This window comes from Aspergillus puulaauensis, chromosome 6 (assembly GCF_016861865.1).
Source record: "Aspergillus puulaauensis MK2 DNA, chromosome 6, nearly complete sequence".
In the NCBI taxonomy this organism is placed as follows: Eukaryota; Fungi; Ascomycota; class Eurotiomycetes; order Eurotiales; family Aspergillaceae; genus Aspergillus; species Aspergillus puulaauensis.
Window position 1 is genome coordinate 71,218 of NC_054862.1, and position 27,854 is coordinate 99,071.

Genomic DNA, 27,854 nt, shown 5'->3' on the forward strand with positions numbered 1-27,854 from the left:
ACGATTGCTTTATCAATATCTTTACAGAGCAAGTAGACTTCCCCCATCCACAACATTTGGTTCAACGTAGAGAAGTCTAGGATTACTTTGTTGCTGCACAATATTTAGCCTGTTGATATTGAAGCACAGTAAAGTTGCCCAACTTTTAACTGGATTACTGGAGTGCTCTTAGTTAACGAATACCCTAGACCCGTAGACAGTTGCGGAGTACAAAGTACATCCAGATGACGGAACACAATAGAATGACACAGGTAGAAGAAACAGCGAAGTCCAAACTGCCACAAGTAATACGTGGAATCTCGCCTCCAACGTCCACACCGTGAACACGGTGTGGGAAACTACATCATGCATATAGCAACCGCATGAGACAATCCGAAGACAATGCTCAAATCCCGCCACGCGCGAAGAGACGAACCCTCATTCATTGTGATAGGAGGTGAAGTACTGGTGGCACTGGTACTCGACGGTGAGGTCGTTGTATCGGTTGGCTTCCCAAGTATCCCACCGTTGACAGCAGATGGCGTCGTAGCAGTGCCGGCACTTGATGCTCCTGACTTGAATGCATCTAGTGTATCGGACCCACCGGATCTAATAAGGACAATCAGTAAGGACAGCCAGCGACAGAGGTCTAGGCATCGACGACGGGTCAGCTCACGGTGGGTTAATAACCCCAACCATACCGGCCTGACAATGTCCGATCTGAGCACAGTAGAACCAGAATGGATTGGTATCATTAATAGTCAGGGTGAATATGTCTTGCTAGATGATGGAAGCATACATTAGCAGCACGCTCGTAGTAAACGGCCTGAATACTCACGTCTCCGTCGCTGGTTCCCGCCATGAAACCACTGAAAACACTCGAATCGTTTAGAGGTTTGCAGGGGCTTGAAAAGGCAGCCTGGACCACCGAGTGGTCACCAGGGTAGAAATGGAACTCGACTGTATCTCCCGCAGCGGCAGTGAGTGAGTCGGGGTTGTACGTGAAGCCATCCTCACCTACATCGACAGTGTGAACGGCACCTGAGGACGAGGTTGAAGTTGGAGGTGGAGTTGAAGTTGTACTTGTATCTTGTGTAGTTTCGGTGGAACTACTTGGCCCATTGCCGTACTGGGCCTGGATCAGAGGGAGGCAGAATAGTATCAAACAGATATCCTTTGAATTCAACATTGTATCTCAATTGCAGCGGCCGGTTCAAGTGTCATAAGAGATCTAGATGTCTATCTTGACAGATTAAGTCGTTTTATAAGTCACATTTCATACATTTCTATTATGGATTACCATAATACTGCAGGTTAGAGTTCACGACAGTCTGGTAGCCCTTGATGGCCACGTGGCGGCCATGTGATGGACTGGACCATGGAACAATATATCGGGGGCTCTATGTATCTTCATTGTATGGGTAGCCTTAGTCTTCCTCATAGAGGGGGTCTGGAAGCGTGTATTCCGGCGGTTTCTGAGGATATTTGTGAACACCACGTGGCGGGGGCGTTGATTGTTCAACCATGGAAGATGATCCTGTTGTAATCATTGAGATGCCGCTGGACATTAGTTTCCAGAATATCATCACGGAAGCATGTTAACCTTGTCAAAGGAGGCGAACCAGTCCTGCGAGTGTTTTGCACTGCCTCCAACCAGTGCCGCGGAATGACACGTTATACCAGTGGTTTGTGGTTCTACTAAGTCAGAGTTGGATGCGGATTCCCACTCGAGGTCGCCATGTATTACAAGATGTCTTTCAATACCATGGCCAGCATGGAATGTGGCGCCTCTAAAGCAAAGTTCGGTCCGGTTCACCCATTTGGCTTTTTTCTTGTGTAGCCTAGAGCGTCATGCTGGCAGGAACCATGCTTCTAGACTCTGGCGTTTTGTCAGTTTGGATGGGACGCAGGAAGTGGTCTCGGTCTGTTAGCAGAACTAGATTGAGTCATCACAGCTGGTAGAATACCTATAACCACTGGTCAAAGTCTCAGCAGTCCTTGCTACCTTGCCTCTATCCTTCCTGCTCTGCTGTCCCGCTTGCGATATGACCAACATACTCTACTTCAGTTTCTGGCTTCTTCTGCAGCTCAGTAATGCGCTCGCCCAAGTACAGGTTCTCAGTCCCCCAGGGCAAAGCGAAATCAGCTACAGCGTTAATATCCCTCAAACCACGAGCAACTCTGGATCCGGACCCATTTTCATTCAAATAAAGTCTACGAAGCAGCTTGAATGGTTAGCATTTGGACAAGGCGTGATGATGCAAGGTGCAAATATATTCATTGTATACGGCTCTGGGAACAACGTAACGGTCTCACCACGTCTGGGGAAGCAGGAGCACGTCGAGCCTCTTTACAACCCGCAAGCTCGGATCTCAGTTCTCGATGGAAGTGGCATCCACGATGGGGTGATGACGGCGAATATCCGATGCGAGAGTTGTGTTTCCTGGCCTGGAGGTCATGAGGATGTGACCAGCTCGTCAAGCCCCTGGATATGGGCTGTAAAAAACGGCCCATTTCTTGATTCCGAGGACACGTCTGAGGAACTGCCTATGCACAACTTTTATGGCACCGCAACGCTCAACTTGAAGCAGGCGACTGGAGGCAACTCGGACAATCCATTTCTCGGGGACTCCGGTACGTCCACCACTGCACAGGCTGGCACAACCGTCGACTATCAGTCAGTCTCGCGGAAAAGAATTGCCCACGCCGTCATCATGATACTTTCCTTTGTTGTTTTATTCCCGTTGTTTGCCCTGGTAGTTCCGGCAGTTCCGTCACCTCGAACGGTAGATATCCACGCCTGTTTGCAACTTTTCACTCTTGCATTGACAGTCGCGGGACTTGGAATTGGTATCTCCATGGCAAAGGACCTACAGCTCATAGGCTTCTATCATCCCATCATTGGCATTACGACAGTCTCGTGTCTGATTCTTTTCCAGCCAGCTATGGGTCTCGCCCAGCATCTTTACTTTCGCCGGACCGGCATGAAAAGCATCGCCAGCTATCTGCATAGGTGGTTTGGCCGCACTTTTATCACCCTTGGCATGATAAATGCTGGGCTTGGATTTCGCCTGGCGGGCGTTGGTCTTTCTTTTGCTCCTGTTGGTGCAGTGATTGCGTATTCAGTAATTGCTGGCTTGGTCTGCATCAGCTATGCCTTGGCTGTTAGTTGGCTTTTTTGCAGGAAGCGTTGAAATGCATGTCAGCAATTCCAGTCGAGGTTAAATCAGTCGAAATTTTCATAGCCTCGGTATCTTAATAGTTGCGTTTCCAACGTCGTTTTCATGGGACAGGATTATATCGAAGGGACACAAGAGCAGGTTATCATTCACGTCAGGTAATATAAATTGTTGATTATAAAAACACGCCCGATTCGCAGCTAACTGTGGAGGATCGTGCACAGGTTCTCAGATGAAATTTAAAATGGCTATTACTCAGTACTATGTAATTATTTGACCTCTGTACAGGATGCTAGTAGAAGTTAGCAACGGTTGTGTTAATGAATAACTTCTGGATATGGCCACTTACAATTCCTGCCACAGTGTATCCAATTCAAGCATGGTCGAGCCAGCAAGGGTCGCATCAGCACGAGAGAAGAGCATATTATAGCAACGTCGAGCTCAAGGACTGTCCATAGAGCTTCTTTGGAGCCGCTGGCTAAGTATTACCTGTTAGCGTTACTCCACTGGTATACTTGTGACACTCACAAGAAGCGGTCTTTGTAAGATAGTTGTGAAACGCAATCACACGAAGGAGGCTAAATATACAGACTCTAATAATGCAGTCAGCTCGTCTGCGGCGACAGATCTGAAAGGAGGAATAGCATACAAGCCCCCAAGGCAGAACAGACCGGTGACCTGCAGCTTTTGCTGGATGCCCATCCGCAGCCTCCATACAATAGAAATCGGCAGAAGCAGGAGCACTACATCTTCAAAGAGTGACAATGTGCCGATGACCATATAGAAGGTCATCTGCCCGCGCATACATGAGCCTCTGATATAAGGTGCACGCCAGAAGTACTCTGGTGGGGAGCATTGGAAAATATTGCCAAAGAATGCAGTAATGCCCCAGCTAATGCTGAAGACGATAAGGATAGCAAGCAAGGCCGGCCACCGAGGCACTCGACCGACAAGTTGGCGAAGGAGCATGATTATGGATAACTTAACAAACGTCTGGGACACCGGCCAGAATGTCTGCGTCAGCCAGAATAGCTATAAATTTCAGCATATATGTATTGAATTGGTCTGGGTTTGTTACCCACCAACGTCCTCCGGCTACTTGTGCTGGACCTCTCATCCAAGCTCCATACATCTTGTCCTTTACCACTGAATGCAGCTGCAAAGTACACGTCAGCGCAGCTCCATCGTCCATCACCTGCGATACCCACCGATGATAGTACTTAGGCTCACGGCGTAGCAGAACAACAGCCCAAGACCCATGAAAAGGTCACCAATATCTAACCTCTGCTGCGAAAGTCGCCGACTAACCAGGCGTAGGAAGAAGAACAGGGTAGCTACAGAAATGCCCACGATAGGAACCACCACCAGGACTGTACTCCAGTGGTCAAGATTGGCCATCAAGAGGTCCAAACTGTGGGATGTAAAATGGGAGGTTTCCGTTAGCACAAAACACTTGCAGCCGGCAGAATACGAGTAGAGAGACAAGGGCTTGCTCTTGCAATGAAAGCCACATTGCATCGATATCAATATGACCGGGCCATCGGGCAATGAATTGAGTTCTATCCACGATCTCCCACAGTGGTAGCAGTCATGCAGTTGAGGCAGTGTCGAGGCTGGCGCAGAACCGTTAAAACTTGGGACTATGACGAGTACAGTCCTGCAATATAATCCACGTGGTCATAATAGTAGTTCCGGGGTTATTTCAGTGGCGGTCGTTTCTAAGAGTCCGCTGGATCCATGGAACCATATATTCGTTGCTATCGCCACCAGTAACTACTCACAGTACAAGGTAGATTAAGTTCATGTCAAGGAGTGTGTTCAACTATGTATGTACCCAGTGAAGAACAGAAAATAGGGAAGTCTCAATTTTCCGACAGATAAGTGCGCAGAAAGTGCCCAAGAGCCTCTACCGCTGGGGCCATGCGCTCAGGCTGCACCGTCAGATGGATCCGGACAAACCCACGAAAGTCATGAGCACCATCAAGTCCAAAACAAAGACTGCCTGGGGCTAGAAGAACCCCCTTCTCTTGCTTCAGCTTCAAGCAGAGCTCAACATCGTCGACGGGAACCCCATTCCTGAAGAACCGCAGAAATGCGGTTCCTCCAGCACTTGGACGAGTCCAGGCGCAGACTGGTTTATTTTGCTCCACGAAGTTACTCAAGATCGCAATATTCTGCTTGGCCAATTCCAGATGTCGCGATAATATCCTGGGCCGACAGCGATCACTCAAAGCCTCCGTAGCAATAACCTGGTCAATCGTGCTCAGTGCCATGGTCGTGTAGAGACTTAGGTTGACACAGCGAGCCAGTATGTCCGCATTTCTGGTGGCGATCCAGCCTGTTCTAACACCAGATAATCCCCAGGCCTTGCTCAATGAGCCGGTGACAATGATATTGTCGTAGCTATCAGAAAGCTCCATAAACGAGGGAGGACACCCAATGCTTGAGTCATGAAACAACGGCCGGAATATTTCATCAACCAGCAGGACTATACCACGAGAATGAGCGAGAGCTGCAATTCCGTGCTGCTGTTCAACTGACAGGACAGTACCCAGAGGGTTGTTCGGGTTGTTCAGCACGATCATCTTCGTATTTGGTCGAATCAAACTTTCAAGAAGTTGAACATTGGCTTGCATGTTGTTGTTTATATCCAGAGGCCAAAAAGAGTGCTCCACACCCGGAATCCCCTTGGGAACAGACAGAAGCTGGGTATAGGCAGGGTACATTGTAATTACATGGTCCCCAGCTCCAAGTAAGCTCTGAAAGGCCAAAGCGTTGGCACCGCTTGTTCCTTGGGTCGCCAACACCTGGTTTGCAGTAATGCCATTGTACAGCCCAGCGATCTGTGCGCGAAGCGTCTCGTTGCCACTAGGAGTAGATAAAGATAGCTTCAGCGAGTTGATCGAAAGAGCGTCCGCGGTCTTGTGGCTGTCTGTGGACAGGTCAATCAGATCTTGGATTGATAACGCTGGCGTCGCACTCCCAGCCATCATCAGCGAGGTATCCTGGCTGTGGTGCTCAATCCACTGCCCACTCGTCAGCACATTAGCAGATAGCGGAGAGGGATACATACCCTGGGGAGTTCAAACGAGGCGATCTGCTGCATGGTGAGATTTGACAGGCTGTCAAAGACAATTGTGATGGTGAAGAGAGATGGTTGAGCTTTTGAGTCAACCCCGCAGGTTATTAGGGCTGATCAATGACTCATTCCACTGCACGCCGTGTCATTAGCACCCTGCTGGCTCGTATTCCCCGACGCTATTTGTAGTGAAACATCTTCTCTGTTCCCGTATCCAATTCCAAGGTAACAGGCAAACATTATCCAGTTCCGGTCCCTCGTCTCCGCGGGCGCACCGACATAGTACAGCGAATTCCCTGTCGGCACGGACGTCCAGATCAGGACCAACGGATCATGCACCAGCCTGTCGTTTGCGAAACCCTAGGTAGTCGACCGTCGCTTTCTTGTCTCCGGCGCGATTACAGAGTCCGCCGCTTTCCGCTCCAAGTTTCACTATTGTTAGAGCTTGGAGTACCTGTATCTGACCATAACTGCAGTCTCTCCCTACCCTCTTGGACTAGCGACGCTCCGTGAGAATAGTGTGTCGATGTGATACAGTAAGGTTTCCAGATTGACTAGCGGGGACTGCAGACAATATCAAGGCCCTTGTAGATACAGGGTCCACGGTTATATATCTATAATATAGGAGTTGGTCTTGCTGGGAGAGTTATCAATGTCACGAGCCAAGGCTTATTCCAAACAACTTGTACGGAGTCCAAAGCTGAAGTTCATGGCATCTCAATTGTGCTACTCAGTATGAATGATGAGGGTCCATTAATATGAGGATACCTGCCGGACTTGGTGTTTGTATAAAGCTAAGGTAGATCGTCGCAGCGTACTGCTTGCAGCATAGCCGTATTCCCATGCTATTTTAATCTACGCACTGCCTTACACGAGACAGCAGATATTTGAATCAATAGCATAGCTAAAGACCGAGGTAAAATTTGTTGAATGGCGCGGTTCTACCGTGCTGCAGCAAAACATTAACTGCTTTCCTCAACTTAAATAGTAGCTCGCTGTCCTCGGCTGCCTCACGGCCACTAATGACATTGACAACGATATCCTCAGCCTCATCTATCAAGTCTATGCGAGCAAGAAGCATGGACAGGTCGAGGCTGGCGGACAAAGCTTCGGGATCACACACTCCCAGCCTCTGTTCCAAAGCAGAGACCAGCCTTTTCAACGCCGTGACTGCTTCATCATACTGCTCCAATTCCACCAGTGTCTCGGAGAGATGACACAGCGTGCAACACGTGTCTTCATGAGAGCTTCCAAGGGCCTGTTCCTGAATCTGCAAAACCTCCCGCTGTATGGCCAGAGCTGGAATGTGCTCCCCTTTATCACTGAGGATTGTTGCTAGACGTAGTTTGCAGCGCAGGGCCACTGGCGACTCAGGGCCAAACTCTGTTCGGGCGACATCTGATATCTCAAGGCATATTTTCTCGCCCTCGTCAAGGCGACCCTGCTTTTGCACTGCGGTTGCAAGGTTGGCTTTGCTGGCCAAGGTCGCCGGACTGTCTGAGCCTTCCAGATTGGTGCGAAGTTCTACAATGAGGCTGTATGTCTTTTCACAGTTCTCCCACCATTCCTTGTCCATGCATATCTTTCCCAGCAGAATAGCTGATTTTAAAATAGTCCCACCGTCGTGAGGCAAGTCATTCAGCCGTACGTTCACCACTTTCTGTTGGACTTTCTGGGCTTCCCACGAACGTTCCACAAAATGGTACATGAAAGATGAATTCTCCATGGCGGAAAGAGTGCTAGGATGATGCGGTCCGTGTATTCGCTCGGACATTTTGTACGTTTTGCTCATTATATCGCATGCTTCTTGATGTTCCCCGATATGCCAGGTCACAATTCCCGTGTTGAACATGTTCTGAACTGTCCACCCGTCTTCGGTGCCCGGGGTCCGAGTCCTAATCGCACAAGCTGCTTGGAATTCTTTTAATGCATCCACAGTCTCGCCCTGGGCGTACAGTGCGCAAGCTAGTAGCTCTTCCGTCTGGATAATTGCTGCATGGTCGGACCCCAGAAGCCTCCGTCGGCCGTCCAGGGTGTCTCTCAGTAGTGGTACTGCTTGATCAAAAGATCCGGTTTTCAGATAGAGCGTTGCAAGCTGGGCCTTTTTATCGTAACTTTCCGTGGTATTGTCTGAGGCGAGTGGTACGAGCGACTGGAGCTTTTCCATGGCCTCCTGGTTATCTGCGTACTCCCCTGCTGGATCCTGATCCGGCACGGTCCTCATCTCTAACAGTCCCAGTACCCCGATGAGGCTTATAAGATCGGGCATTTTCTGTTATATTCACTGGGTACAGAGATTTGGTTGAAGTAAACCGTGGCGGGCTGTAGACGTTGGCGATGCCGCTTAAATTGTGGTTAGTCGGTCTGCAAATTGGGCCCTCAATCACCCAGATCAATCCCCTCTCGTTGCTTAAATCTGTGGGACTTGGGGAGGGACAAGCTACCGAACAACCAACCAGATATCTGAGGGCCTCGTATCTGCCAAGCCACCACAGCGAGGGCCCCCCAATCACTCAATACCCGGCACAGAGTAAAAGTGGGCCAAGGGTGAAAAAGCAAATGCTTGAAGTGTCTCCTTCTCGACAATCTTGCTTGAGTACGTCTTCGTGTTGGCAGGTCCGGCTTATCTGCAGGTGGACATAGTCTGCAAACGTGGAGCAAACGGGGCCGATCTAGCTACTTGAAAGGCATTGGGGCGTCCCTAACTATTAAGCAGATTATTCTCTAGTAATATGTTCTACTCTACACCCAGACCGGTTGCGATTGAAGCAATCCCCTCCGTTTAAATGCAAACAAAGATTAATCGCTGCCGGTGACCAATCCCCGTTATATTAGCAGCATCTGCTGCTGTATAAATCTGCCAGTTACTTTCTGCCGGGGGCTTACAGATTTATGATTGATAAGGGTTACTCGCTTCACTTGTTGCCAAATGCTGGTTTCCGGTTCTCCCCCCAGCTCTGTTGATACCTGAATATAACGCTTACATTTACAACTTGCGGCTTCCGATTTCAATAACTGGCGACAACGGTCTCCCATCTTTGAAGAATGCCCGAATATTCTCAAAGCACTCCCTCTCGGCTTTTTGAAATGCCATATCAGTCGACCCGCCCAGGTGCGGCTGCAAAACGACCTTCTCACTCTCCCTCAAGAAAGGATTCACATTGGGCTCGTCGGGGAAGGCATCCAATCCAGCTCGGGCGACTTTGCCTGACTTCAGCGCCTCAACAAGGGCTTCCTCATTCACAATAGCACCCCGGGCAGTGTTGATGAAGAAGGTGCCATCCTTCATCGCGGAAAACTCAGCAGCACCAATCAGATTGGTTGTTTTGGCATTGAGAGGGCAATTTACGGATACAATATCCGACACCGACAAGAGATCAGTTAGACTTGGCGCGTAGGTGAGGTTATATTCTTTCTCCACTTGGGCAGAGAGTTGGCGTCGGTTATGGTATGTGATGTTGAGATTGAAGGCCCCCGCTTTGCGGGCGAGATACTATACTCCATTAGAACCAGTTCAATATTTAGAGAGGAATATGTATTAGAATACCTTTCCAATTGCACCCAAGCCAATAATCCCCAGCGTCAACCCACTCGGATCCCTTGCTGGGACCAACTCTGGGCTCCGCCAACGGCCCTCGCGGACTCTCTTCTCAGCCACGCTCGTATTCCGGAGCACGCCGAGAGTCAGGAACATGGCCATATCGGCTGTGGCTTCTGCGACAGCATCAACGGTATTACAGAACCAGATGCCTTGACTTGCCATCCACTCCACATCGAACTCGTTGTACCCGGCGCTGGCGGAGGCGATAATCCGGCAGTGGGGAGTGAGACCCGAGAGAAGGTCTTCATCGTACGGCTCATAGGGAGTTGTTCCCATGCCAATTATGAAGGCGTGGATGGGTCCATTGTCAGCAATATCCTTTGGGAGGAGGGCCTTGGTTTCCGCGCGGTTGGCGGCCGGAAGCACGGAGAAGGCGAAGTCACTGCTGAACTGCTCGAGATAGGAAGCTGGAGTGCATTTAGGGCTGTTCAGGAAGACGACTCTGGGTTTGACGACGGCCATTTCTTTTCTTCGATTTCTTTTCGAAAGATTGTAGTGAATGCTGCAATGTTGGAGTCGGTGGATTTCCGCTTCCCCGCTCGGAGTTTTCCGACAACAACCCGACTGCAGCGGAAAAGGGAAAACAGGCTGTAATACTCAATAAATAGAAATAGAGGGATTTTAGGTACTTTACAGTTATAATATTGTGGTTGGAAATATAATATGCCATTATACATCTGCAGAATCGCGGGCACGCACAAAATATATATTTCCCGACAAGAAAGCAAGTATATGTACAGCAGCATACCGATGATATACAGCAGGCTTACAGGCATCTGATTCTTGGTATAATATAGATATAATAAATATTACTTCAATTCTTACCCCTTCAGCCAAAGCTCAGGCAAGGCTTCACCCAGGAAGGCCAGAGTCCCTATGAGGGAGGATTTCGAGCACGCTCCGCAAATACCATGGGTGTGCGTGCGATGAAGGACCTATCCCATGTTACCAGGCTGTATTCCAGTAGGTAATCTGCATTCCGGCAGCATAGACAACACTCCGCTGGGTATCACTCCACGGTTACATCACAGAAGCAGTAATTGACAGACTCGGCTGTGCTTTACGCGGAACCCCTGGCACCTTCTGCGAGCCAAGAAGCGACGGGCCCTTGGCATTACGGCTCTGGAGGCGCGGAAGAATAGAAGAGTACTTGATCGACCATCCCAGCGGCCTGGTAGGATTACTCAAAACAAACGGCGTAACAGTCCAGGCGGCTCTTGGATACCACTGGGCCCTGGGCTGGGACTTTAGCTAGAGAGGACCTGCCCCGCTTAGATCCTCGCTGTGGCCAAGATAGCGTCGCAGATCCACCATCCGAAGTAGGAATAAACAGAGAATTAGGCAGACGTGAAGGGTGAATATCCAGGGAATTCCAGTGGCAGTCGTGGCAGGGCTAACAGTCAGAAACCTACAACACAGCGGCCTCTCGCCTCAACCTGGGCGTGCTACGCATGGAAATAATACATCGGCGGCCACCAAAGACCGGGGTATCCTGACATCCTGACACTGGTGCGCCGGTCCCAATGGGAAGCATACCACCTCGCCGGATACTGTAAGAGTCGACTAAGCCAACTTCTCGACATTGTATCTCCCTCTTCTTTTCCCTAGTATCAATGGAAGCTTTGATTCCGGCTAGCCTCTCTCGTATAACTCTAGACGACGGTTTTCTCGTTCAAGGCGGCGATCTCGGTGCAGTGGACAGGCTTCAGGCTCGGCATGACCCTCATTTGGTATTCACTTTGTTATTGCAGTTGCCATCGTCACCTGGTTTTGGACGAGGACTGGGATTCCATTCATCGGGAGCCAGTGGCAGCCGCTGGAGCAGGTGGTTTCGAAAGCAGGAATATAATTCATTAACAACTCGCCAAAAAAGGGGGTGCGTGAGGGTGACGGCGACGGTCCACTGTCGTGCCTATACAGGAGGGAGTGGAATGTAGCGCAACTTCTGCTGGATGGAAATATCATCAATATATATTCAAAGGCTCGGAGCTAAATCGGACTGTTAGTATTGAGTGGCACATCGAAACACGAAATACAACAAACGATGGCTTGTCAGAATGGTAGGTGGGAGCATACGCGTCATTCAGTTCACAACCCAGATGCACTCCATCTCACACTATAAAATAGTAATTGTAGATCATGCCCCTCAGGATGGGAATTCCCTACAGGAAGCCCGCTGAAGATATTTCAATATTCCCCGAGCCGGTCGCCGAGTTTGGAAAAAGGACACCGGACTGGAGGCGGAATCCCGGCCATGACCCGTCCGAAAGCCACTGGAAACATGATGAGAAGATCAGGCGGGGATATATTGAAGTATATTGAGTATATTGAACGCTATATCGCCCCACTAGACCTTCCAGAGCAACGAGGAAGGCTCCTTTTAAGTCGAAACGAGCCGCATGTGTTCGATCATCCATGTCTGCTATTATGGAGCAGTAGCACATGTAAATGCTCCAGCTTCAAGGCGCGAGAATTCGGCAGCATGTGAGTTTCTGATAGAGTTCAATAGAAGAACCAGAGTCTTCCTGGCAGCTGCCAGCTGTCATGTCAGATACAAAGGACAATGGAAAGAACAATAAAATAGTCCCTTTGCAGTTCCGGCATAATCCAAGCTCGTACCTGAGTTTGTTTAGCTAATTGATATGTTCAAAATGCAACACCAGTGTAAAACTGTTCATACGTGAGTGGCAAAAGCGTAGGCTCATCCTGCCCGATGCAGCAAGTGGAGCCAGACTGTCCGTCCATTTGGCAGCTGTCCAAATGCCATCGTTGGACTGGATTTGGCGAACTGGAGCCGCGTTGTGGACCCTGGGGGCAGTTACATGTCTTGATAAGCTTTGTCGGGCTCGTGTTGCCAATAGCGCATGTCGATCTGGCGGAGCAACCACTGGAATCGACAACTATCAGCAAGATAATTTCCTGATTGACGGTGCCAGATTGCGACTGGCATGTGCCAGGCCGATCGACTGCCATTGAGTTACAAGAAGGCCGGACGGTTGCATCATGGACGGCGATGTGGTTCCTAAGCTTCGCTTCTATGCATGAACCATGTTTCTAGGTGGAGATACGAATTCGCCTTGGTGCAGGCTACAGGCTGTTTTATCCAGCGTTGACCCCTCGATGGTCTGAATAACTGCTTCGCTTTCTGCCAGACTGCCGCCAGTATGCGCCTGCACCTGTCCATTATTTACAGCGTGGTCCTGCTGGGCGTTGCCTGGACTGTTGCTGCTGACCTCCCAAGTCCTCCGCAATGCGCTGTATGCACCTCAATCGCTGGCTGCTCCATTTCTAATACGACTTAGATCGAATGTCAGCAGGAACTGCTTGCACGAGAGACAACATGCCCTTCCACCGAGACTTCATGTCTCTGCGCCGACGAGAACTACCAGTCGGCCCTATCAAGCTGTGTGACGGCGAACTGCACAATGAAAGACGCACTACGTAAGTCGCTGTATTGTGACAAGCTCTTATTCCGTCAACTAATGATAATGCCAGTGGCTAAATACGTCGGTTCTCGCCAATGCGACATCCCCGTAACGCAGCGCTACCCAGAGGCCGATGCTGGCACGATCATCCCCTTCGCGATCGCGACGATCCTGTTTATTATTCGAATGGCCACGAAGACGATGCATCTGGGCGGAGGCTGGGGCCCTGATGATTACACTCTTACTGTCGCATATGTGAGTCGCCTGGACCTGGTCACCGACGTCGCTAATCTGGACAGGCGTTGGCAATTGTTGTCTTCTCGATAAATATTTCAAGTAAGCCATCCATCCAACTCATTGCATCCGTATCTGACAGTTTAGTGATTCATTATGGATTTGGGAAGAATATCTGGGACATCTATCCCCAGGACAACATCACCAAGGCATACAAGGTGCGCCCATTGCCGCGATGCATTGGCAAGACTGACTCTTTCAGCATTTCTTTGGCTTTGTCCTGGCGTACAAAGCATTGATCTCCCTTGCAAAGATCTCCGTTTGTCTATTCCTCCTCCGAATCTTCCGGTCTGCCGTGTTTCGCTGGACTGCATACACCATGATCGGAATCAACTCCGCCATCGCCGTCACCTGGATGCTCACCGATAGCTTCCACTGCATTCCAGTCCACCTAGCCTGGACTCAGTGGGAGGGGCTAGAGCAGGGGAAATGTATCGACTTTACGGCAGCCACTTTCGCCAACGGAATCGTCAATATCATGGTCGATGCCGTCATGGTCGTGATGCCCATATACGAGGTTTCCAAGCTCAATCTGTCGCTGCGCAAGAAGGTCGGCGTCGCAGTAATGTTTGCATCAGGATTAGTGTAGGTGACTCAATTTACTACACTGCAGATTCTAACGGAATTATCAGACTGACGATTATTGGAGTTGTCCGAGTCGTTGTATTTTCAGAGAACAGCTCTATCGAAAATCCCACTTGTGAGTATAACTCCTAGGGCAAACGGCGAGGTGCTAACAAATACAGACGAAATGGAGGCCCTCAATCGCTGGTCTGTCATTGAATGCCAAATCGCCATCATCTGCGCCTGTCTTCCTGCCACCAGAGCAATGCTGGTCCGTATCTTCCCTGGCATGTTTGGAGCGGAAAGCGGCCACGCTTCCAGTGGACAGATGAACCAGTACAAAAGCCGCACTCGTACTGATCGTGGAACAAATGCAGCTGGTGGGAGAAGTCGTATCTCGAAGACGGTCTCGTACTCGGTTGACTACAGCGGGAAATCGCCCAGGGAGTCTGCGAATGGCTTCATCCAGCTGTCTGAAGTGGAGTCCCATAGGAGCTGAGTTACGTTATTTGTACATACAGCTACGCTACTTGTTCATAATGACTTTGCAAAGTAAATATTTCTGTATTAATACCATTCAATGCTATGAATGTACTCGCAGATAAAACGACTTGCATAACCGAAGCACAGATGCAGGAGATCTTGTGGATACGGGTATGGGAGAACCAATACGCGTAACCAATATTGTGACCAAGAAGCTCTTTCACGAACCAACAACTCTATGAAAGGACGCACTCCGTGTTTGCGTTCAATATCTAGGCCGATTTGGGTTTCCACCTGGTGCTGGGCCGCCTGGTCTTCCGCCGGTACTGCTGCCATAAGCCGGACGGTTGTCGGAGCCCGCCCACTGACCGACTACTGGCAATCGCTGAGGAGGTGACGGTGCCGTTGACCGGCGCTGGTGATCGGACGACCGTCTTGGTGCAGCGGACGCCTGTTGTGCCGGTCTTGGTGACTGCCGCGACGCTGGCGCTGGCGAAGCCGGCGGCTGCTGGGGCCTTGTCCTGCCTGGGAGCGAGTCGATCAGGGCGGGACCGGCGGGGAGACGCCTCGCTGGGTAGATTTGCCCTGAGCTTGTCGGGTCGTTGGGATGGAACCTGGGCGCAGGGTTCACGGTAGGCCGCGGCGCTCTGTCACGGGCATATTCCGGAGTCCTTGTGGGCCGTCCTGGAATGTTGGGCAGTACGTACTGACCCTCTATCGAAGGAAGCTGAAGGCGCCGTCCAGAATAAGGGTCGCGGGCAACAGATCCTGCCGCTGCGTTCGATTGGGGAGCCCTGCCAGAGGGCGCTGCGGGCTTCTTTCCCTTTCCCTTGTTGTTACCGGCCATCTTGATTCTTGAATGAATTGAAAGTAATAATAGTACTGCTGATAGTTGTCTGGGTGAATTGCCAATGGTGGAACAGATGATATTCTGACCAGATAGCTGAAAGTAGGGGCTTCTTATAGCTAAAGCTGTATAGTTCAAATACACAATCATTCAAGTGTAGTGAAAACTAAAGTCATGACAGGCCCAAAATGCCATTGTGCAAGCTGATTGCTACAATGGACACAATACCCTTTGAGTATTGTTGCTATAGTAAATGGACTTTGACAATAGACGCCCTGTAACTCATATATACACAAACCAGTCATTGAATACTTCAAATACACAAGCATTCAGGTTAACTGAATACTAGAGTCATGCGAGCTGAGAAATGCTATTGTGTAAAGTGATTGCTACAATAGCCACAATACCGATTGATTATTGTTGCTATAGTGGATCGGCTTTGACAATGCGATTTGATAGTGAAGCACCTCTGGCTCCTTTCATAAGACAATACACTCCATGGGTTCCATCATCATGCGTGCATTTAATGCTTGATTTACACATGTAGTCCATGAAGGCAAGCTCATATTCACCGAAGTAGAGTATCTTTTCGGGTTGCAACGTAAACGCTACAGAGATATCAGACCTATAGGTGGATTTACAGTTGGCAGTAATAATGCGGACAACCGATAACGTCATCCTGGTGTTCAGACGAAAGTGCAAAAGTTTAGATGTCCAAGCCCTGTACACATCTATTGGATCTGAGCTTAAATTGAAATAGTATCAGCTGGACCGATTCATAATGTCAGGGTATATATCACTATCCGTCTGTTCTTGGGTGATATGAAGCCCACGGCGGCTGCGTCTGCAACTACCGCCCAACTAGCTATAAAAACCCCCGTCTTTTGGGGCCTCACCATCTCCACTACAGTAGGTACAATGACCAACATCACCATCGCACTCCGGAAGCGTAGCTGTAACACCCCATTGCAGTCGCAGATACTCCTCATTTTGGGGCTCTCCACCACTCCCATCATTATCGCAAGAATGGCCAGGATGGCATGCAGCCGAGATGGCCATACTATCGCTCCCCGCGATGGGCATGCCAGTGCGAAACCGCCTAAAGGCCAACGCAACCAGAAAGGAAAGCATGACGGCCCCTACCGAGAGTACTGACACAATGGCCACCGGTGAATAACCGCACGAGGTGAGGTCCTGCGCCGGGTCCCGCTCGTGCGTGGACAGCAACAAGGAAGAGACTCTGGGACATGAGCCAGTGGATGAGGGTAGAGAGAACAAGGACGGGAATGCCGTAGCGACTGGGCAGGGATAGGAAATAGGTGGATCGTTGGGCCCCTTTGGGAGTGGTTGAGACGCGGAGGCCCTTTCGGTGGACTGCGTAGTCGCTCCATTCGGCGGAGAGGCCCATGGTGGTGAATACGCTGTTGAATACGAAGTAGAGAACCGAAAATATTGCCTGCGGAGTGTTCGCAATCAGGGAGTTTGCGATAAGTGATACTGGCCAGTGATCGCCCTTGAGGATGGTCAGGGGGTCGGCGGCGCCTAATCCGAGCTTCCACACTCGGCTGGTGTCCTGATTGTCGGATGTGCTGGCGGTGCTGAGCCCGACGGCTAGAAAGATGACGGCGAAGAAGATGGATATAGCGTATCTGATCTTTGTTAGCCAAGTACATCGGAGAGAAGGATGTGGGGGACGGAGTGGACGTACGATGATAGACAGATTTGCCATTGCAGGACAGACACAGCCGATCCCCAGCGGTGGTGTAGCTTGTGGTATTTCACGACCTGGGGGCCATACTGGGTCCCTAGACGTTCTCTTGCAACCATACACTGCCCCTTTGTAGTCTCATCCGGGGTCCTCAGGAAGGATGCAATCGCATCGCCGGAAGTCAGAATCGGCATACTAGTATCTGCCGAAGTGAGCGCTGCATAGCAAATAACCGCAACCTTTACTAGGTTGAACGCCATCACCACGATAGCCAGAGGCAGGCTGTACTGTACTTTGCACTTTTCTGGGAGCTTTTCGCTCAGGCAGTAGTTAACGGGGTGGCCATTGACCACCTAATTCGAAGCGTGGGCACGGATATCAGACATAAAATAAGAGCAGTAATGGCCATCTAAACGGCCCAAGCATATCCATTTGAAAGGGTTTCCTGGATACGGCGAAGGACTGTATACCTCCTCGTAGTACATAGCTTCATACTCGGTTGCGTGCACATCGTCCGTAATCAAAATAAGATTACCATAAGTCGACTGAAACGTTGTAGCGTAGGCGCTAATACAGTCCGGATTGTCAAACCGGACGAGATGGCCCTTGGCCAGCTTCTCACGGAGATTGACGAGCACCTCATTGTATTCTGAGCCTGAAAGCCATTACTCGACAGCGTGAGATTGGCGTCGTCGGGGAGACTGGTGAGTGATGGATTCGCCCTGAGAACATCATAGCTATTAGCCGACATTGTCAGGAAAACGGTCGAGTTGTACCTTGTCGGTATATTAGTATCGAACGATTCGGGGCTTATCAGAACTCATCCCGCGGTAGAAGCGGACTTACACCAGGTGTAGAGGCACGGATGAAAGAGCCAGGAAGATCCACAGCAAGGCGCACTTCTTGGATATCCTCGTCCGATTCCGCACACTGGGCACTCCAATGTCTAGTCCAGCCCCTTTCCCATGTGCGCGATCGATATCAGCCCTTGTGGGTGCACATAGGAATTGCTGCCACGGTATGTTAGTCCCCGAGCAATGAGGTTACGACGCAATCGAGTACCATACCATCGCGTAGTTACTCGCGCCCAGGAGAAGAGTCCCCAGAACATTAATAACCAAGTGAAACCAAACACTGATCCTCCGCGCCTTTTCACAATGACCTGTATAGATGGTCCCGTGCCCATCTTCCAGTTCATAGCGTCGGATAGCCCATAGCACGAACCCTAGGTTGAAGAAAAGGACAATAACCGACGCAATTGCTCCATTAATGAGGGCGACCTTCCAGTTTCTGACCCTGTCTAGCTTCTTGTCCGCCTTTTCAAGACTAGACATGACATTCCCCTTGTCGGGTTCCTGATCGCCCGTTGGACACGAAGTCATTAACGGCTCTTGGTCACGCTGGAATGTATCCAGCTCCACCGTTTCAGATCCTTCTCCGCGCATTTCTGGACATTTCTATCCGGGAATCGAACAACCTCAGATGGGAATAAATTGAATTGCGGTCGAGCCGCCCGCGAAGAGCCATAACCCATATATATGTGCTGGTGAGGCTGAAGGTGCGTTGGTGCCCACAAGGCTGTGCTTTAGAGCCAACAACAGCGAGCAATCAGAGCAAGACAGACGGAATATTCCAATAACAGGGTTGCGAAGGGTGTCCCATCTGGCTTGCGGGGTTTTTATCAAGTAATTCCAATCTCTCTGTGCCTCCCGATTTGTACATGTTATCCTCTGTCCGGGGTTTAGCCTGCTGCCCCGGGGTCGCATTGACTGTGATTCTGATACAATATATAACAAAACGTTGTACTGACATCTGTACCAGCGGGTATAACAGAGGAATTATAATCACAAAAATGAGGTTGGGGTATCCCATGTTCGACATAATGCTGTTACTACTGGCTTGTATTCACAGGCAGTTCATGGGCCACGGTATTAGGGCTGCCGGATAGCTCTGATCTGACAGGATTGTTGGCAAGCTCTGCTCTATATACACCTTTGGAATCCTGAACCAGTGTGCTCGCATTGGGGCTTGTCCCAGATACATCCTGTTTCCGTCGACGCCGCATCAGAAACCAAAGCAGTGCAATTATGAGCGCAACTCCCGCACAGCCACCAACAACACTCCCAGCAATAGTTCCAGCATTGTTCGAAGACGAGTCCGGCTCGGATTGTGTTGGTGATGGGGCATCCGTGTCTATTTCGGTTGGTGTCGCGGATTCGGATTTTGTTGGCGATGTGGATAGTGTTGGTGATGCGGATCCAGTGCCTGGGTAACCGGGGATATGGCTGTTAGCTCAAGACAGCTGTATATTCTGCTCCACTCGGAGCTCACCTGTTGCAATAACCTGCAGTAAACTTTGAGACGCATTATCCAGCTCCCCATCTGCGCACCCAATGCCTGCTCCACCATCCCCAGGGAACGTTTCCACAAAGGCCTGCTTCCCGTGCAGACAGCAAAAGTAAGCACCATTGTTGTAGTACAAATCCCAGGTCGCATTGTTTGCGCAGTGCGGATCTTCCTTGACGACTGCTGCACACCCTGACCGGGTCTGGCAACAGATCATCCTGTCTTCTGAGCAATAAGAGCCCTCCGGGCAACAATTATACCAAGAAGCCCAGGGGTGGTGGCATGTCTGCTCGGTCTCAGTACAGGTGCCGTTTCTCCGAAGGACATAGCCAGCAGGGGGACTGCTGTAATCAGTCATCGCCTACAAGAGCGTGAGAGTATCAAGGATGGATATAAACAGTGCCGATCATGCCCTGTAGGACTTGGGGATAGACCACCAGGCCTCGGTATATTACAGAAGGAAAGTTAGGAAAAGGGGAGAGTTAGTCTGGGGATAGCAGGAGATCTGACAGGAGCCAAGGCGGTCTCGGATTTCCTGCAGCCTCGTACTACCCTCTTGCGAAATAACTCCGCGGACTCGAGCCTCTAACCTCGGTGGAGATGCAGACCCCGGGGTGGTTAGCCAGGGTGAAATGAGTGTGGGGAAACAGCAGCCCGCAACGTATGAGGATTCTCAACTCTGCAAGCTCAGACAACAGGGTTACAACAAGCAATTATACCCTCTTCTTGGCAGCTGAGGCTGAAGAGGCTGAGCAACTGGAGCCGATCCCCTTATGCAGCAACGATCTGGCGCTGGAGTCGGACACGCTGCCTACTCGGGTATGGATGTGTCGACGAGCTCGTTCAACACCAATTCAAAGGCCTATGGGGATAGCCTTTGGATTAAAAACCCCTTATCTCAGCCCTGCAGCACTATTAGTCTTTGCAAATAACTTCCCTAAAGCTTGGCGATTGCAGTTTGCAGGAAGAAGGCACGGCCTTGCTTTAAACACCCGACAGCCTTATAGATTGAGAAAGGCAGCCTTTTACAGCAGTATATGCGCCCGGTCATTACATCTGCTGCTCCCTAGGTCTACTGGCTATGTCGGTTACTAAAGCTGACGGGGAGCATTTTATGAGACTGTACACCGTACCACGGACGCTGTAGATCTGCTGCAGATTCCAACACAGCCTGATGATCTTTCTCCACAGGGCCATGAATAAGAACAACCACGGGCCAAAAGGGCCTTGGCTGACCTCATGTCTGACTGGTAGTATTGTTGATACTCCTGAATTTAGTAGCTGAAAGTATTTAAAGGTGATAACTCGCAGTCTTCCAGGCACTCTATTGTTATCAATTCCTATTGCATTCTTCTATCTCTTCCAACATGTTCAAGTCTATTCTTCCCGCACTATTTATGGCCTCGTGCCTCCCAACCGCCATGGCAGCCACATGCTCTGCTGTCGGCTGGATGAGAGACAACTCGGTCATTGTAACAGGCCCCCTGACTGCAACCGACGGGGTCAAGTTATACAACCCAGACGGCGACCAAATCGGCGAAATGGACTGTTCTGATGAGTGTCCCGGTGCCTGCACCGAGTTTGGCTGGGTTGATGGCGATGGCCTACAAGCGCGCTTTGGATGGGCCGCCAGTTGTGACATTAATAAATTCACGTATGCTCTAATCTTTTGTTTGTCCACATCAATAGAACAATACTGATTTCTTCCCAGGGAATGCCACGGCTCCTACGATAGCCAATCCCATATTGAGGGCCAGGATCCTACTAGTGGCACCGATTTCTACGGTATTGGAGTTACTTCCTCTTCTCAGTGCAAGATTGAGTTTGAATGGTAGACTGCGGACCTCTTTGTTTATGCAGGTATACTGGGTGTTTCTCTTCTCTCTCTCACTAATATACCTAGCGAATAGCTTGTGAATATATCATCGTCATTATAAGAAGCCGTGAGCAGCAGAGCGCAATTATATTCTGGGTCCTGGGGTCAGCCTCGCCCCACCCGTCACACAGCCACCTAGAGGCAAACAGCGATCAAGGCGTAATCCACACTAGTTGGTGCCTTTAGAAAGCCTGGAAGACATAGTAGACATAAGTTCGGAAGTTATCCCACGAATACTTTCGAAAATGTCCTTTCTTCCCATCTTCTGTCACACTTCATCACCAATATCAACCCTAAATCAACCAACAACTATGGTTGCAGCAACCACTGCTATATTCCCTAATTTCCAAAACCTTCCTCGAGAGCTGCGCGATCAAATATGGCACGATTCAATGCCCGAGAAAGATAAACCTGCCCTTTTTCCTTGGAAGAAAGGCTGTTGGTGCCCCCGACATCTACAAAAACATGAACCACAATGGGAACCCAACGAGGATCTGAATTTGATATTAGAAACGTGCTATGGCCTGTTAGATCACGTCCAGGTCGAAGTCCCGCTATTCTTCGTGAGCTGGGAAGCCCGCCGAATTGCCTTAGCGTGGATGCGCAAACAGGACATCACATTACGCTTCCGCAAGGATAAACAATGCTGGGTCTTCACACGCCCATTTGATCCAATGATGGACACAGTCTACATTGCAAAGGATAAGATATACGAGTTCTTCGTCGAGCCTCAGGATCGGATGTTCGAACCGGACCTTCATGATCGGAGTGCTTCAATCTATCCATATCTTAGGCGGGTCGCTGTCCCTCCGGGTTTATTCCAGGATGACGTTTCTGAGCTTTTTGATTGGTACTCCCTTCTACAGGAAATGTCCGTGGTCGTCGGCCCGCAGCCATGCTGGGATAATTATGATAGGCAGCGGGTGCAGGGGCAACGGTGGGAAGTTAAGGACACACAAGGGGGAGTCTTTGTCTACAACCACAGCCATCGACGTTTTGACTTGCATGATGGGGATAAAGCTGTAGGTGGTGAGGCATTGGACAGGCAGATAGAAGAGGCCTGTGAATATTTCAGTGGGATGGTTGCTGATAATAAAGGCGAAAGGTTTGAGATTCGGAAAGTCATTGCTGTTATGAGCTGAGTAAATTTAATTTATCATGTGTTTTGTCTTAGGAAACTATTGGCAGGTCTAGCAGTTTCATACTTTACTGCATATTATATTCGGGTTTGTGTATGTAGCACTGCGGCAGGAACTGAAAACACCAGTCAAAGCCGAATTGGCACTGTTTAAGCATCGAACAGTATTGACGAATCAGCTACTGTACAAGGATATAGGGATATGATATAATTATGGAGAAACGCTCGAATACATTAGCTGAACACTTTAGACTCATATTCCTTTGCTTCCCTTCTACTCGATCCAGCCAGCGGAGGCCATTGTCAAGCCAGTATGGATAATACAGTCCTGTATATGAGATTGCAGGTTGACTAACCCGCAGTTGGCTAGAGCGTGTTCAAAGTGGAGGATATCTTCGTATAAGCGAGGCTGTGCATGCACCTATCATAAGACCAGAAGAGGGCCTGGGCTTTGGTTATTTAATGCTTGAGCTTTCTGACCTGCAGCTGCAGAGAGTCCAAATCCTGAAATCTCCAGATTGTCCCGCAAAATGTCAACCGACGGCCTTGAAGACAATGGCGAGTTCGACCCGGAGAAGAGTAAAGGGCCCGTATATATAAAAGTAACCAAATTCCGTTTTAATTCTATTGGGGCCATCTAACTATTTTGAAGGTCCATCGCAGGGATCTATTGCCTGCGACTCTAGAGGCCTACAATCTGCCGTGGGAATGGTGCCTGGTTAGTACTGTAGGAGACACTGCTTATAGCATGTTGACTCTTCGGTGCAGGATAACCCTAGTTATATCCTCATAAAAGCCTTCGTTGATGAGGACCTTCAAGCAGAACTGTTTGCCCATACGAATCGTATCCTGGAAATGGACGACGACCCGGAAATCGAAGCAGAAGATGATGACCGATCAACCGTGCACGACCTACTGTCCGATAGAGACGGGGGCTATGATCCTCCAGTGTGCGATGAGCTCGGACGCTCGCTGAGCGTCGACATCACTCTGAAGCCCTCGGCGCTTAAACAGTCGGTAGACAGATTCAGAGTCAATCCATCCCGCGCCGAGTATTCCGGCAGACAGGTTGATGTCGTCGGCTCTCAGATAACGGGCGTTGGAAAAGCGGTCCTTTATCGCGCAATAGATGGAGCAGACGAGCTGGAGTCGCAGTTCTCGTGGATGTAAGTACCAGTCTTGGTTAACCAGGTGTGTGAATTTATGGGGGCTGTACCAACGTCTGCTCTGCAACCAGCCACCTGGATTCCGAGGTCAGAAGCTTGGATGAATTTTTGGTAAGCACCACGCAATTGCGTTATGACATTCAGCGCTAACTACGATTTTCAGCGCTTCGCGTCAAATGTGCCGAAGCTGGCAGACGAAGACAGAGCTCTCGTTCTGGCTCTTCTGAAGAGGACTCGGCTGCAGCCTGGGAGATGGGATATGCCCAGCGACGTCCAGCGATGCGTTGGCGTGAATCCAACGGCTTCAGATGGCATCACCGAGGAGAAGTCGGCCATATTCCTTCGTTTCCCCTATTATTCGATCCAGAAAGCGAAAGGACCAGCTCAGTCCCGGACCGGTGCAGGAAAACACTCTCTCAGCCTTCTGCGGTACTTCTACAACCTGGAGTCTACCGGAAAGCGCGACCTCGACCAGGTCATTCGCAAAGTGGGATTGTTCCAGCAGGCCGATATCGTCCATGTCTCGCAGTTGTGGGCTGTGATTGTCAATTTCCGTCCGTATCCCCGGGCAAAATAGCAGACACCGACAAGGAGCTGACGTCCTGATAGGGTTTCTCATTACTTGTGCCCCGATGCCTCTCACAGACAGCGCCAGTCCCTCACTGGAGATCCTCAATCCTGAACTCCCAAAATCATCACCGTCTGCCTCCATCATTTCTGTGGTTGACCATCGCCGGCGTGTCTTTTTCTTTCCCATGGAACAGTGTAAAACTTACTTCGTACGGCATTCCTGTCTTTTTAAAGATTGACAACCAGCCTAACCTGTAAATACCAGGGGATGAGACGTAACGTCAGCGAACATTGCCTGCCTCCAGACTTTCAAGATCGCGGATACGACTTCCAGCTACTATCGGATGACAATGTTGTTATAAAAGCACAGGACTGGACAAACGTCACAACTTCTCCTTCATCTACAATCCTGCGCGTCCACGTCCAGATATTATCATCAGCTTCCAAGCGGAGTGCCAAGAAGCAAGGTTTCAAGCTCTTTGGGGGGTCTAAAAAGCACAAGTACAGCAAGGCAGTACCGGGGTATTCAAAAGCAGGTTATGATACCAAAGCTCAAATGCGCCCTGTCCCACCCCCCTCTGGTGTCGTGGTAAATGAGGAGCCTAATACTGCGCCAACAATCTACTTCGAACCAGACATGATCCATTCAGCTTCATCGACAGCGAATCAGGCGAACCAGGGTCCAAAAGGTGAAAGGGTAAAGACTGGGAAGGCACAGGGAGTAGACGAATTTCTCCCACATCTGCCGGAAAAGACACAGGGATTGATAATGGACTTTCCCCCGGTCTTCACCTGGCCAGTGGGCAGAAGGCAGGCAACCGAAGGGACACCGAGATCCACCTGTCTTGATACCTCCACAGCTACAAACAGTCCCAGTCCCGGGACGGGATCTCCGAACAAACATGAGACGATCGAGCATGTACTGTCCCATGTGCATAAGCAGCTTCTGGAGGACGGAACGAAAGGCCACGCGGAAACATACGCAAAGGGAACAACAAGTTCGTATTTTGAGGTGGACAAGCTGGTCAAACAACAGTGGAACGCTTCTCTGTCCACCTTGACCGCGACTGTGGAGCAGAATAGAGATACTTCCTCACTCTCTCCTTGGGGCATACAATTGCAACAAGTAGTGGGCGGTTTATGCCGGCTATTCAACTTCTTTGTGCCACTGGCATACCCATGTGCTGTCGCGGATAAGTTCTGGGGAGCCATACATGATCTCCTCACGGTACGTAGAAGCATGCTTACTATGATTCACAATGGCTGCTAACATCGCTATTCATAGGTAATACCCCAGATATGTGACATATCCATGATGCTCGCATTGAGTACAAGAACACGAGGTCACCGAAGGACTCAAGCATATTTTGCTGCCGACCTCAGAGCGCCAGAATACGCTGACCTTCGAGACGAAAAGGAAGTTGGGCTAGTCACTAATGATATGACTTACTGTTCCAAATGCGACGCGGGTCAGCAATATCCAACAAAATCCGCGGCGCTGGAACATGTCTTTACGTGCCATCTCCCGCCTCCGACTGGGCAACCGGACTTGAGTGCGGAATCGTGGTGGGTGATGGACTTTGCTCAGTATCTGAGCCTTTCGTGCCGAAAGGATGGGCAGAAAATCCTTCGAGAGCTCAGTGACCACCTGGCAAGGCTGGAAATGATGGCGTCCCAGATCCAGCACGGAGTGTCGGTGAACGGCACCTTCGATGAAGATACATATCGAATCCCATCCAGCCTCGTCAATGCATTTCTGGATATTATAATGACAGTGTCCGTTGCTGCGGACGTTGCAAAGAGTGTCTATATGTCTCGACAAGCATACACCAGTCCTGACCCTATTCCATCCTTCCTCTCGCCCTTCGACTCGCGCAGGCTTGCCAATTTCGGAGCTGACGCAGAGTCGTGCATGGAGGATGCATTAAAGGATATTGCGCTGATGACATACACAGACGAAGTGTCCGACATTGTCACATACGAGGCCGTGAGCCCGAGCTTGCTGCTGGCTCTTGTTATTGGGGACACTTATCCATGCAAGGTGGCCGGGAGTAGACGTGTTAAATTGGTCCAGATCTACCGGGATTACATCTTAACTCTGGTACGAAGTCCTCCTAAAACTTGAGCTGAATGAACTAACTAACGTTTATCATTTACACAGCAATTCAAAGCCAGCCAGCACGCGCACCGCCGGCTGCTACAGGATATCTATCTCGTACGGGAAGAGCTCCTGATAATCCAAAGATTATCAGATGAACAACGCCGTGCTCTAGGCAACTACCGGAATGTCCTCAGACCATCGTCCTTCACGATTACGACCGAGTCCCGCATCTCCTCGTTCCAGCTGGAGGAAGCGCGACTAAACGAACTCATTTCCCAGGTTGACGCAGACCTCGCCGTCATGGACAGCCTATTCGAGAGACTTGACTCGCTCGCCGCGCAAACCCTCAACGGAGTGGAGGTGAAACAGGAGGACCAAGGGAAAGCTATCCTGGTGTTTACCATTGTAACTATCGTGTTCATGCCGCTGTCCTTTGTGACCAGCTATTTCGGGATGAATACGGCTGATATCCGGGACATGGGACGCTCGCAGGCACTATTCTGGGCCGTTTCACTGCCTTTAACTACTGTGATCATTTTATTGACCTTGTTTGTGGCGTTCAATGCGGAGCAGATTCGAGCAGCGCTTGGTGTATTGCTGGGATATGGCCGCATGCCAATACGAACAGCGGCTCGTCAAGCTTCTCCCAGCAGGGACCTCGAGAAGTACTCTGGATCCTCCACCGACGTAAAATGGTGGGAGAAAAAACGGCGTTCGAGGCGACATTCCGTAGGTTACGACTCTGACCTTTAGACTACTATGGGAAGTGGTTGGGCAGTTTTCCATATATTCAAATATGGTTGTCTTTATTGTCTACTGGCACTGGTATGATTGGAAAGATATTTATGCTAGCATTGACTTTTCTGAACAAACAACTGAAGTACTATACGGGCAGACCAAAACAAGGAAACAGGTAAGTTTGCAGCTTCTATCTGGCCCTGTCAGGCCTCGGCGGTCTCGCCTGTCCTGCGGATCCCAGAGGCGGCATACCTAGCCGACGTTCCAATACTTCGCGAGGGTCCTGTCTTGCAAGTGGAGGAAGAGGTCTCCTAAGTGGTCCTGCTCCGGTAGGATCACTTGGCGTCGTACGAGGAGGCGGCCTTATTTGCCTGCCCGGTCTCATGTCTTCGACAGGCCGGTGGCGTTCCGGAGTTCGACCCTGAGACCCGGACCTTGCAGACCCCGGTGACTGGGGTGTTCCACTGCGTGACCTTGCGTCCTGGCCTTGTGCATATGGATGTCTATCTCCCCCTGCTAGAGGTGGAAGACGCCTTCTGCCGGCGATAGTTGGAAGCTGGACCCCAGGGTTATGGCCTGGAGGGTTTGGACGAACACCGAATGACCCACCGGGATTTCGCGGGAGGGAAAACGGAGAAGAGGCTGCAGGAAGTGTCCAGGATCCCACTGCATTAGCCATTTGTTGAGGGTGGCGAATCCGACCAGCAAATGCTGGACTGCCACTGCTGGCGCGAGATGGGGCCTGCGGGCTGGAACTGCC

General features: G+C 50.2%; 13 protein-coding genes across 13 annotated transcripts; 5 read left to right on the top strand and 8 right to left on the bottom strand.

Annotated features, from left to right (window-relative positions):
• Nucleotides 1-338: 338 nt before the first annotated feature.
• On the bottom strand, nucleotides 339-1,168 carry APUU_60024A (cupredoxin domain-containing protein; the record flags this gene model as incomplete). The annotated part of the gene is made up of 3 exons (XM_041706823.1): nucleotides 339-588; nucleotides 656-759; nucleotides 818-1,168. The coding sequence occupies 3 exons, from the start codon at nucleotides 1,166-1,168 to the stop codon at nucleotides 339-341; spliced, it is 705 nt and encodes a 234-aa protein (XP_041559170.1).
• Nucleotides 1,169-2,024: 856 nt separating this feature from the next.
• Nucleotides 2,025-3,173, top strand: APUU_60025S (cytochrome and DOMON domain-containing protein; the record flags this gene model as incomplete). Its single annotated transcript, XM_041706824.1, has 1 exon — nucleotides 2,025-3,173. One exon carries the CDS (start codon nucleotides 2,025-2,027, stop codon nucleotides 3,171-3,173), a length of 1,149 nt encoding a protein of 382 aa, XP_041559171.1.
• A 254-nt stretch (nucleotides 3,174-3,427) lies between these two features.
• On the bottom strand, nucleotides 3,428-4,556 carry APUU_60026A (uncharacterized protein; the record flags this gene model as incomplete). Its single annotated transcript, XM_041706825.1, has 6 exons — nucleotides 3,428-3,450; nucleotides 3,508-3,636; nucleotides 3,687-3,751; nucleotides 3,808-4,190; nucleotides 4,241-4,314; nucleotides 4,367-4,556. The coding sequence occupies 6 exons, from the start codon at nucleotides 4,554-4,556 to the stop codon at nucleotides 3,428-3,430; spliced, it is 864 nt and encodes a 287-aa protein (XP_041559172.1).
• Nucleotides 4,557-5,020: 464 nt separating this feature from the next.
• Nucleotides 5,021-6,264, bottom strand: APUU_60027A (uncharacterized protein; the record flags this gene model as incomplete). The annotated part of the gene is made up of 2 exons (XM_041706826.1): nucleotides 5,021-6,184; nucleotides 6,232-6,264. The coding sequence occupies 2 exons, from the start codon at nucleotides 6,262-6,264 to the stop codon at nucleotides 5,021-5,023; spliced, it is 1,197 nt and encodes a 398-aa protein (XP_041559173.1).
• Nucleotides 6,265-7,141: 877 nt separating this feature from the next.
• Nucleotides 7,142-8,506, bottom strand: APUU_60028A (uncharacterized protein; the record flags this gene model as incomplete). The annotated part of the gene is made up of 1 exon (XM_041706827.1): nucleotides 7,142-8,506. The coding sequence occupies one exon, from the start codon at nucleotides 8,504-8,506 to the stop codon at nucleotides 7,142-7,144; it is 1,365 nt and encodes a 454-aa protein (XP_041559174.1).
• A 717-nt stretch (nucleotides 8,507-9,223) lies between these two features.
• APUU_60029A (D-mandelate dehydrogenase-like dehydrogenase) lies at nucleotides 9,224-10,300 on the bottom strand (the record flags this gene model as incomplete). Its single annotated transcript, XM_041706828.1, has 2 exons — nucleotides 9,224-9,730; nucleotides 9,785-10,300. 2 exons carry the CDS (start codon nucleotides 10,298-10,300, stop codon nucleotides 9,224-9,226), a joined length of 1,023 nt encoding a protein of 340 aa, XP_041559175.1.
• A 2,702-nt stretch (nucleotides 10,301-13,002) lies between these two features.
• APUU_60030S (CFEM domain-containing protein) lies at nucleotides 13,003-14,620 on the top strand (the record flags this gene model as incomplete). Its single annotated transcript, XM_041706830.1, has 8 exons — nucleotides 13,003-13,095; nucleotides 13,141-13,279; nucleotides 13,334-13,518; nucleotides 13,563-13,599; nucleotides 13,645-13,715; nucleotides 13,760-14,142; nucleotides 14,190-14,257; nucleotides 14,304-14,620. 8 exons carry the CDS (start codon nucleotides 13,003-13,005, stop codon nucleotides 14,618-14,620), a joined length of 1,293 nt encoding a protein of 430 aa, XP_041559176.1.
• Nucleotides 14,621-14,869: 249 nt separating this feature from the next.
• On the bottom strand, nucleotides 14,870-15,451 carry APUU_60031A (uncharacterized protein; the record flags this gene model as incomplete). The annotated part of the gene is made up of 1 exon (XM_041706831.1): nucleotides 14,870-15,451. The coding sequence occupies one exon, from the start codon at nucleotides 15,449-15,451 to the stop codon at nucleotides 14,870-14,872; it is 582 nt and encodes a 193-aa protein (XP_041559177.1).
• Nucleotides 15,452-16,550: 1,099 nt separating this feature from the next.
• APUU_60032A (uncharacterized protein) lies at nucleotides 16,551-18,604 on the bottom strand (the record flags this gene model as incomplete). Its single annotated transcript, XM_041706832.1, has 6 exons — nucleotides 16,551-17,100; nucleotides 17,160-17,512; nucleotides 17,630-17,726; nucleotides 17,798-17,935; nucleotides 18,006-18,169; nucleotides 18,227-18,604. The coding sequence occupies 6 exons, from the start codon at nucleotides 18,602-18,604 to the stop codon at nucleotides 16,551-16,553; spliced, it is 1,680 nt and encodes a 559-aa protein (XP_041559178.1).
• A 446-nt stretch (nucleotides 18,605-19,050) lies between these two features.
• Nucleotides 19,051-19,722, bottom strand: APUU_60033A (EGFR-like transmembrane domain-containing protein; the record flags this gene model as incomplete). Its single annotated transcript, XM_041706833.1, has 2 exons — nucleotides 19,051-19,424; nucleotides 19,491-19,722. The coding sequence occupies 2 exons, from the start codon at nucleotides 19,720-19,722 to the stop codon at nucleotides 19,051-19,053; spliced, it is 606 nt and encodes a 201-aa protein (XP_041559179.1).
• A 1,150-nt stretch (nucleotides 19,723-20,872) lies between these two features.
• Nucleotides 20,873-21,340, top strand: APUU_60034S (uncharacterized protein; the record flags this gene model as incomplete). The annotated part of the gene is made up of 2 exons (XM_041706834.1): nucleotides 20,873-21,159; nucleotides 21,217-21,340. The coding sequence occupies 2 exons, from the start codon at nucleotides 20,873-20,875 to the stop codon at nucleotides 21,338-21,340; spliced, it is 411 nt and encodes a 136-aa protein (XP_041559180.1).
• Nucleotides 21,341-21,692: 352 nt separating this feature from the next.
• APUU_60035S (uncharacterized protein) lies at nucleotides 21,693-22,523 on the top strand (the record flags this gene model as incomplete). The annotated part of the gene is made up of 1 exon (XM_041706835.1): nucleotides 21,693-22,523. The coding sequence occupies one exon, from the start codon at nucleotides 21,693-21,695 to the stop codon at nucleotides 22,521-22,523; it is 831 nt and encodes a 276-aa protein (XP_041559181.1).
• Nucleotides 22,524-23,049: 526 nt separating this feature from the next.
• On the top strand, nucleotides 23,050-27,109 carry APUU_60036S (uncharacterized protein; the record flags this gene model as incomplete). Its single annotated transcript, XM_041706836.1, has 9 exons — nucleotides 23,050-23,121; nucleotides 23,172-23,237; nucleotides 23,288-23,685; nucleotides 23,757-23,796; nucleotides 23,849-24,239; nucleotides 24,295-24,464; nucleotides 24,521-25,483; nucleotides 25,541-26,356; nucleotides 26,417-27,109. The coding sequence occupies 9 exons, from the start codon at nucleotides 23,050-23,052 to the stop codon at nucleotides 27,107-27,109; spliced, it is 3,609 nt and encodes a 1,202-aa protein (XP_041559182.1).
• Between the last annotated feature and the right edge of the window lie 745 nt (nucleotides 27,110-27,854).